Below are 9228 nucleotides of genomic sequence, written 5' to 3' on the forward strand. Positions count from 1 at the left end.
CTGGCCTGATATTTTGGGAGAATTGGATGCTGCTATTGCTGTTGCTGGGGTATTTTGTTTCAAGTGATGTACTCGATTATCGGTCTCTGTGCTTTGCTAGTGCCTGTGAGTGATAGAGTTTCTGGCAGAGCTTATAAAACCCCATTGCTTTCTGAAAGGGTCGTACAAAAAATCCATTTCTTATACACAGCTCAAAAGATGATGTAAAAATCATTGCATTAGGAGTTGTGGAAAAGGGTCAGCAATGCAAAGACATCAGCATTGTGGAAACAAGGTAAATGAGGGAACAGGGACACCAACACCATTTCTGCTACAGGAAGGTCTTGATGCCACCAGCCGTCCAGAGGAGAGAGGCAGCACCGCATCCCCATACTGCCAATCCTTTGGGCAGTGAGCTGTTAATAACTGCTGTGGCACGTCATAAATTAGTAATAACACCCAAGTTGGCAGAAATACAGGAGGGGAGGTACAGTTCCCTGCCTCTAGCTATTTACGTGCACAGGACCTCGTTCAGGAGAAGTTTTGACGCTCACGCATAACTTCACCTGTATTAAAGGTGACAGGACTAACCACTATCTGCAGCACCAGGTTGGAGCATAAATATGTTGCTGAAGCACATGCTAAACCAGAATTATTTTGGCTTACGCAGAATTATTTAGCTGCCAAAAAGGCTTCATGTCATCTTACTTTCCTCACACAGTAGTCAACACATCTCTAAGCTTTTTTTATGCCTGGAACACACTTAAATCGCGTTATCAACAGCCACAGGGCTACGGATATAGGCACCACGTTCACTTTACCCTTTTCATCTGCACTTTCCTGTTAAAATCCAAATACTTCAGGTATCACCTCCTTAAAACTTGCGTATGAGCCAAGCAAAGCGCCCCACAGACCTCAGTACTATTTCTGTCAACGTGCTTTGTATCAAAACCAAATTTTGGGGGGATCAATCCTCCCGCCGCTCCGGGCCCCCCCGCCGCCGGGGCGGCGCCGCCTGAGACCGGCCTCCCTCAGCGAGCCGCGGCGGCAGGGGAAGCGGCGGGGCTCGGCCCGGAAGAGGAGGGCTCTCTCGCTCGCCCTCAGTGCGGCGGTTCGGCGACGGCTGGCGGCGCAGGGTGAGGGCGGTGGCGGCGGCCGTGAGGGAGGAGGGCGGCGGGGAGCGGGGAGCCGGGGGCCAAGACCCGAGACCCGCCGTGCGGGGTCAGGGCCGCAGCCCGGGCCGACCCGCCGTGAGGGGAGGAGCGCTCCGGCGCGAGGCCCGCTGAGGGGAGCGAGCTCCGTCCGTTCCTCGGGGCAGTGCTTGGCCCTAGGCGGAGGGAGGCGAGGGGCTTCCCCTTGCCGGCCCCCGCAGGGTGAATACTGATATTAAAATTATTAATCGTGAGGAGGGCAGTTCCCACTGCTCTTTGGAGAAGGCTGCGGTGGTATGGGGTGGGTACCCAGGGCAGCGTCACCCCCCGGCCCGAGTTCCTGAGGAGCAGAGTTCCTTGGAGCTGGCTCATAGGAAAACCAGCGAGGCTAACTGATTGCAAAAAAGGAGGATGAAGTCACTGGACATCCTGCAGGAATAACTCCTATATCTGCCTCAGAAAGATTTACGCTGTGTCATTGGGTGGAAGGGGGAAGGCTGCAGACGGGCTCTGGAGATCACCACCCACAGAACTTTCTGAAGCTGACAAAAGGGGAGTTCAGCCTACAGAAAGAGTAATCACAGAATCATAGAATGCCCTGAGTTAGAAGGGACCTGCAAGGATCAATCAAGTCCAACTCCTGTCCCTGCACAGGACCACCCCAAATTCACACCATATCTCTGAGGGCCTTGTCCAAGTGCTTCTTGAATACCTGGGGGGCCTGTTCCAGTGCTCCACCACCCTCTGGGTGAAGAGCCTTTTCCTAATATCCAACCTAAAACTCCCCTGGTACATCTTCCTGCCATTCCCTTGGGTCCTAGTACTGTGCTGTATTCCCCAGAAACATCCCACTTACTCACCCTAGTCTCAAGCTGCTCATGGGTACAGTGAGGAGAAGAATTGGGCTTGGTCATTGAGGGTATCTGTTTTAGCTCTCAGGGTCCAGAAGAAACCAGTTTGCTCCTTCATTCCCTCCAGTTTGCAAGGTGAATATTGGTCCTCCCTGCAAATCTTCAGGAGGCAGCAGAAGAGCTTGATCTGGAAGCCTAGAGGCAAAGACCTTTAAATGCTTTAAACTACCCAGGGCTTGTTAAGAAAGTAGGTGTAGAGCCTTTCTCAGCATCTGCTATTAGGGTCAGGCTTCTCCTGATGGACAGTACTAGTAGCACCGACGTCTGAAGGGCAAATGCCTGTATAGTCAGGTAAATAAGGAAACTAAGGCCTGAAACACAAATCCCATCAGAGAGGCATATTATGAGGTAATTTAACATTCTCTTAGGTGCTGTCCTTTCCTTGAATCAAGTTATTAACACATAAATTATTGTGACTAAATCTGAGCCTTTTGCTTTGCTGGCTCTATTTATCTGTAGGCTTTCCATGCTAATTCTACCATAGCAAACTTCTCAAGTTGATTGTAGTAATGGTTTTTCTGTCATAAATGGATTAGGAGTAGATTGGGAGTGCACTCTGAAGAAATACTTTTTTGTATTACTAACCCTTAGAAATGTTCCGTATCTTTCTACCACAGCTCATCTAATCTAGGTCTATCAAAATTGATTCAAAGATGCTCCTGTGTAATGGCTGATTGTATTCGGTATTAATCCAAGTTGAATTTCTCCTGTGTAGATGGAGACCCTTAAAACTACTCTCAGTCTTTAGACAGATCAGTGTCTGCATATCCAGTACACATGTCCAAAGACTGTGCAGTAAATTGGAATTGCTTTCCATCAGAGAGAACCTATTCAGGAGACTTACTTACAGTCTTAGATGGTCAAGACTTAAGAGTCAGTCATCTATGCTGTCTGCCGAAAACTTCACTGCTGTGTTAATCTGAGGGTAACTTTTCATTGTTCTTCATTTGATTTAAGTGGATTTTCGTAGCTATTACAATAAGAGCCTTCATATAAGGGTAAAGCCGCTTTTATTGTGTTAATGTTTCAAGTTTTCAGAATGACTTCGTTGGTTGACATGCCCCTGAATTATGAAAAGATGTTTGCTCATCGATTCACATCAGATGATGAAGAATACCAAGAATACCTGAAACGCCCTGCAGATCCCCCTCCTATAGTTGAAGAATGGAGAAACAGATCTGGTGGCAACCAGAGAAATAGAGATCGGTACTGATTTAGTCTTTTTTTTTTTTTTAAATCTTGGTAGGTTCACAAATATATAGTTAAATGATCACTTATTTCAAAAGAAAGATAGGAAGTTCTTCTGCTAATAGAAGTATCTTCTTGTTATTTCATAGGTAACTGTATTTAAGAGAAATAGCCTTTTCTAAAAAGTAATGAGGTTTTACATTTTCTCTGTATTGATAGTCAAAGTTTTTGCACTGTGTATAAAAGTATTAAGTAATTTGCTTTTTAGTAAGGAACGAGCTGGAGCCACCAAACCCATTGCCCTGGGGTTTGTTACTGCTCAGCCAGGAACATTTTTCCAGGGGGGAAAGATGAGAGTTCTGGAAAACTAAGCAGCCTATCTTCTGTTGGATAATAGCTGGCAGGAAAATGTGCAAAGGAACAGACTAATAGTTTGATTGTCTGTCCCTAGCTGTCCAGAAAAACATTTCATTTGTAACTTAAATATATGCTGTACTTTGTCAGATTAGCCTGTATTTCTTTTATCTAGTAGAAATTACTGTAAAATCCATCATCCAATCTGTCTAGCAAGTGCAATGTTACCTCCTGCTGCAAAATATTTTGAATTATTTCTTGAGGATGTAATTGCAGCTTTTTACCGAATTCTGGACCATAACATCTGATTTTTGTGTGACTGAAAAACAACGATTACAGCATATAGTATGTTTGGTAATACTAACATCAGCCTTTGTATTAAAGTAGCTAAACTCCAGTCCAACTAACAATTGGGAGGACTTCGTGCCTTATCTGAAGAAAAGAAGGACAACGTTTTAACTTTTTCTCACCCTAAAAGCTTGTCATTAAGTTAAACACAGAATCAGTTTCTACAGATTAAAAAAAAAAGGGGGTGATTAAGGAGATGTTCTAATAAAACTTGGTGGTTCTTTGAACTAATGAACTCTTCTATCCACAGGTCACAAAGTGAACCTCATGTAAATGTTGTTTGTCTACACCACACTGTTGAGATATCCAAAGAAAATGACTGTGAGGCAGCTCAGGTGTTGATAGGAATCGAGATACAACTGAAAAGCCAAAATTTAGACTGGACAATGGCTAAATACCACTACTAAGATACACTCTCTTGAGCACGTGAATCTGCAAGAGGCCATGAAGTGGTGGCAGTATGTATTTTAGGGAATATGCAAATTCTAGGACTCTATGCCGTTAGGTAGCTAAACTGTACTTAAGCCTGCTTTGCCACAGCTTTCAACCCTGAAGCTACTAGATTGAACCTGGCTTTGATACAGACCGGGATGTACCTTCTGGTTGTTTGTTAGATACATGGTCTGTTTGAGAACCTACTGGCAGTTCACCTAATACCTGTGAATACTTTTTGTTAGGAAACAAACTGCCCTTCCATAGCTTAGCAAATAGTGTGCTGGGTAGTGGTAAGAAATTAATGAATTGTCTCAGATGACTGTAAGTAAGTTTTCAACAGTTTGTCATAAAAACAGATAAGAAGTTGAGTGTATAAAGTTACATGACAGTTTTTATGAAAACTGTAAAATTTAAGAGTTCATTATCAATCATATTTTTAAAACCTCACAATTTGCGTGAATCTCTGACATTTCTGTTCATTGCAGGTTCCAAGATGGTAGATATTTTAGAGGGGACAGATACAACTGGCAAGGTGACTACAGATCTAACCAGAGGCCAGAAAGAAGTTGGGGTAATAACTACCAGCAGCACAGACAAGGACAATCATACTCCTCCCACTACGGACAATATGGCTACAACTCCTACAACCCAGGGCCTCGTTACCATCCCTACTGATGATACCTGTAGTTTGAAAGTCCAGTAATGCTATGTAACAAATCCAGTTAGACTTCAGTTTTCTTATTTTTCCACATTTTTATAGATAACTGAAGAATCAGTATTACAGCCCCTTGCTGTTTGTCTGTAGTGTGAATTGAAAAAGGGAATACCTTTTAGAATAATAGAAGTGTATTATACAGAGTTTGTTTAGCATCTGTAGATCTTAGATTAAACTTCTATCTCATTCTTTTGTCTGAATACGTACACATACACTTCTTCCAACACCAAGATTTCTCTCTGTTATATTTTAAAAAACACAACAGGTCAGGGGAAAATACCTGTGGTTTGTGTGCAGCCCATAGCAGTGGCACATTGCCTTAAGATGGATCTTTTTGAAAGTGACATACTGTGTCTGTCTCTGGAGAGAATTTTTTAGTTTGGGTTTTGATAGTGAGAAAAGCTCCATTTGGTTTGAATTTCAGATGCCTTAAAACTGAGAAGAGCAATGCCATTACAGAAATATTTTATGGGGTCAGCGTAGTGTCTGTTGACTCAATGGCTTCAATTTATGTGCAGTATGCTTCTTAACACGGTCTAAAAGTTAGAATAAAAACTAAGTTGTTTAAACATGTATCTTCTTGTTGTAGTAGTTCAGTGATACACAAGTTTTACCTGAGAAGTGATATCAAACTTAGGTTAATTTGTACCACCTTAAAATAGATTTGGTATGTGCATAACATTTTGGAATTCCCACTTCAGTAAAGCTGTAAAATTTGATAATTGTAATTAGTTTGTATGAAATACTTTGTGCATGTTATAGAAGAAAGGAACCATAATCAGTACTGTTCTGTACTTTTTTTTTTTGCGTGAGGAAATAGCATAAGCAGTGCAGAGTGTTATGCAGTTTTTAGAATTTAAGTTCTGTGGTTTTTTAAGTGTTCACACAATAAAAGTATAGTTCATGTGTAACGATGTTTCTGAGTATTTCCGAAACCTACTTTTGAAACATTCAAATTGCAGCACTGTCACCTAGGCTGACAGCTGCATAAGAAGCAGTGCTGACAGGTAAGCGTTACTACTGCACAGCTGCTGCTTTAAGACAGAAGAATGGCCTACTTGGCTACAGTCCAGAGGACAAGACAAGCTGTGGTTAGTTAGAAGTCTGGAGTGTTAATCCACTATCTTACATTCTACTGTAATAGCGTCAAAGTTCTCTTTCACCATTTACGTGATCAGCTAATTTGCATCAGAAGAGCAGCGCATTTCTTTGTACTTGACATTTTCTTCAGCTGTTGTACATCAGTCCCGGGGTCCATGTACAGAAACACGGAACCATCCATGCTGACTGTTGTAAAAGTCATGGCCAAAGGACAAACATAGAAGTCAAAAGCAGTCTCCCAGCTCATAAGATGCTTTTAAGAGCTAAAGAGTATGTTTACTGTTGATCTTGGAAACACATACCACATAGCTTTTACGCAGTCTGATACAAAAGCAGTGGCACAAGTGTCTCCACTCACCTGCTAAGTATTTCTGTTTTCTGTTTTACATATAACAGTTAACTCTGATGATATATTTTTTAATATCCTACGCCCTGAAGCATTTGCCTTGAATTCAGTTGTTTAACCTTAGAAATCTTTTAGTGAGAGGTTTGTTTTTCCTTAAGGAGTTCTACTGGACAAAATGCACCCTTTTTAACCCTCGTTAATGTGTTGGAGCCGTTAGACTGGGGGATGCAAGATCATGCAAAATTCTTACCTGTGCACTAAGGAGAGCCTGCATGTTGGTATGGTGGAACTTCCTTTTAATGCAGAATCACATGCGAAGTGCCAGATACCCCAGACTCCCACCTCCAGGAAGGGAGCGCATATCTTTCTGCAAAAAGCCTGACACTGCCAGCTACGTCACGGAAGTCAGGCTGTGCCAGGATGCTCTTCCTCCCTACCATCTGGAGTAGCATCTCAGGTTGAAATAAATCCTGGCAGAAGGAAAGGATCGTGTCTCATCTGTTGCTTTTCCTGAAGCCCAATAACTACTTTTTTTTTTTTTAGTGTTTTTCGGCTAGTGAATAAAGAACCCACAACATTATGACCAAACTGCAGAAGCAGATAGATTAGGATGGCCTAAGTGCAAGTGATGACTTAGAATCACACATTTACATTCCATGATCTCAGCAATCTTATTCTGAGTTTCTTGACTCTCAGACCAGGAGACACGCAGGCCAGTGCAGCTTCCGGGTTTCTGTCTTTGCATTCTTGGCTCCATCTGCCTCACCATTAGAGCCTTCAACTTTAAGGACCTGTATGATTTACAAAACTTTTCCTTGGAACAATTATGGCAAGAATCTAATTTTTTTTGGGGGGGGAATAAATTTCTAAGTAAATGCGTGCCTAGCACTGGCCAGAAGGGTAAACAGAATTCAGTATAGATTACCTCTAGCAGTTTCCACTTAATTAGTATTTATGATAAAGTCCAGTTTATTGTTTCTGTGAAGCTAAATAAAACCAGTAAGTATTGCCTGCACTTACAGTTTGTGTATTACAGCATGTTACAGATGACAAAACTGAAGCTGGATAACGTCAACATTTGCAACTTCAAACACTACAGAAATTGTTTGCTTTAACTATGCTGGAGACTGCAGGGTAAACATTACAATTCAGCGTCTGGAATCTGACTTTAAGAGATCTTTTCCATCTGACATTTGCTCTGACATCATTATTATCATGAAGGAAACAAAAGAAAGATAAGTGTTATGTATTAAAAAATGACTGCCACATTACCAAGAGTTTGAACACCCCAGGAAGTTCTGAATACAGCTCTTGCAGCAGTTCTAAATCCATTCCTGAACACAGACAGCAATTTTGTATGGACTATTAATCGATTATGAAGAATTAACATGCTAAATTAATAGCATGCGCTCACCCACAGTACTGCGTCCAGCTCTGGAGCCCTCAGCACAGGAAGGACATGGACCTGTTGGAGTGGGTCTGGAGGAGGGCCACAAAAATTATCTGAGGGCTGGAGCCCCTCTCCTACAAGGACAGGCTGAAAGAGTTGGGGTTGTTCAGCCTGGAGAAGAGGCGGCTTTGGGGACACCTTATTGCAGCCTTTCTATATTTCAAGGGGGCTTATGAGAAAGGTGGGGATAGACTTTTCAGCAGGGCCTGTGGCGACAGGACCAGGGGTAATGGTTTTAAACTAAGAGAGGGTAGATTCAGACTAGGTACAAAGAAGAAATTTTTTTACAGTGAGGGTGGTGAAGCGCTGGAATGGGTTGCCCGGAGACATAGTGGAGGCCCCATCCCTGGAAACATTCAAGGTCAGGTTGGATGGGGCTATGAGCAACCTGATCCATTTGAAGATGTCCCTGCTCACTGCAGGGGGGTTGGGCTAGATGGCCTCTAAAGGTCCCTTCCAACACAAACCATTCTATGATGAATTACAGGTGCTGTGGCAAACAACTGAGAAAACTCAGTAGCTTTTGTACAATTTCTTAACTAGCGTTCAAGAAAATGCTAAAGGCTTTCAAATCACAGCTAAGCCACTACATACTCGAAGGCAAAAGAAAGCACACAGAAAAAAATCTGTGTGATTTGTGAGATAAAATTTTACAAGTGTTCACTACTATTCAACCTCTATTTTATCCTGGCTCTGCAGCTGGGAATAGAAATGTGCAGACGTGCTTTGAAAGGCTAGTTAGAAGCCGAACTACTTTCCAGAGGCTCTCTAGTAGAGATTTCAGACAGGGAAGACAAGTGTCATTTCTGATATACACATAATCAACATTCAATTTATAGAACAAAAAAATATATTTAATCTCCTACTGTTTAAATATATTTGAATATATTGCAGCAGTTATGTATTTCAATATATTTAAACTTGTACTGTTAATTTGATAGTAAATATTCTGCTTAACCAAGAAACATGTTCACATTTGCTGCTTATACTGAGATGTTGGAAGGAAAATTCTTTTTGTATCAAATTTAAGCTAAGGTTTTGCCTGCCACCACCCTCATTCCTTGGATGGGGGGCGGGGGGGGAGAGGGGGGGCGAAGTCTCCAAACTACACAACTCTGGGCGAATTTTGTTAGCTGATCCAACTTCTGCAGTCACACCTTCTCTAACCCTGACAAGCAAGAGGGGGTAGGAACATGGAGCGAGAAGGCAGGGAGAACAGGACTGCTTACAGCAGCTACAGACCGCCTTAG

The 9228-nt window shown here is 42.4% G+C and overlaps 1 protein-coding gene across 2 annotated transcripts; it reads left to right on the forward strand.

Annotated features, from left to right (window-relative positions):
* The first annotated feature begins 1002 nt into the window (after window positions 1–1002).
* On the forward strand, window positions 1003–5992 carry RAMAC (RNA guanine-7 methyltransferase activating subunit). 2 transcript variants are annotated; one of them, XM_075100497.1, is made up of 3 exons: window positions 1003–1115; window positions 3073–3247; window positions 4852–5992. In XM_075100497.1, the coding sequence occupies exons 2-3, from the start codon at window positions 3081–3083 to the stop codon at window positions 5039–5041; spliced, it is 357 nt and encodes a 118-aa protein (XP_074956598.1). In that variant the 5' UTR covers window positions 1003–1115; window positions 3073–3080; the 3' UTR covers window positions 5042–5992. The 2 variants fall into 2 exon arrangements, with proteins under 2 accessions (XP_074956598.1, XP_074956597.1); XM_075100496.1 differs by lacking the exon at window positions 1003–1115 and having other exon boundaries at window positions 3063–3247.
* The last annotated feature ends 3236 nt before the right edge of the window (window positions 5993–9228 follow it).

This window comes from Phalacrocorax aristotelis, chromosome 7 (genome assembly GCF_949628215.1).
Source record: "Phalacrocorax aristotelis chromosome 7, bGulAri2.1, whole genome shotgun sequence".
Lineage (NCBI taxonomy): Eukaryota > Metazoa > Chordata > Aves > Suliformes > Phalacrocoracidae > Phalacrocorax > Phalacrocorax aristotelis.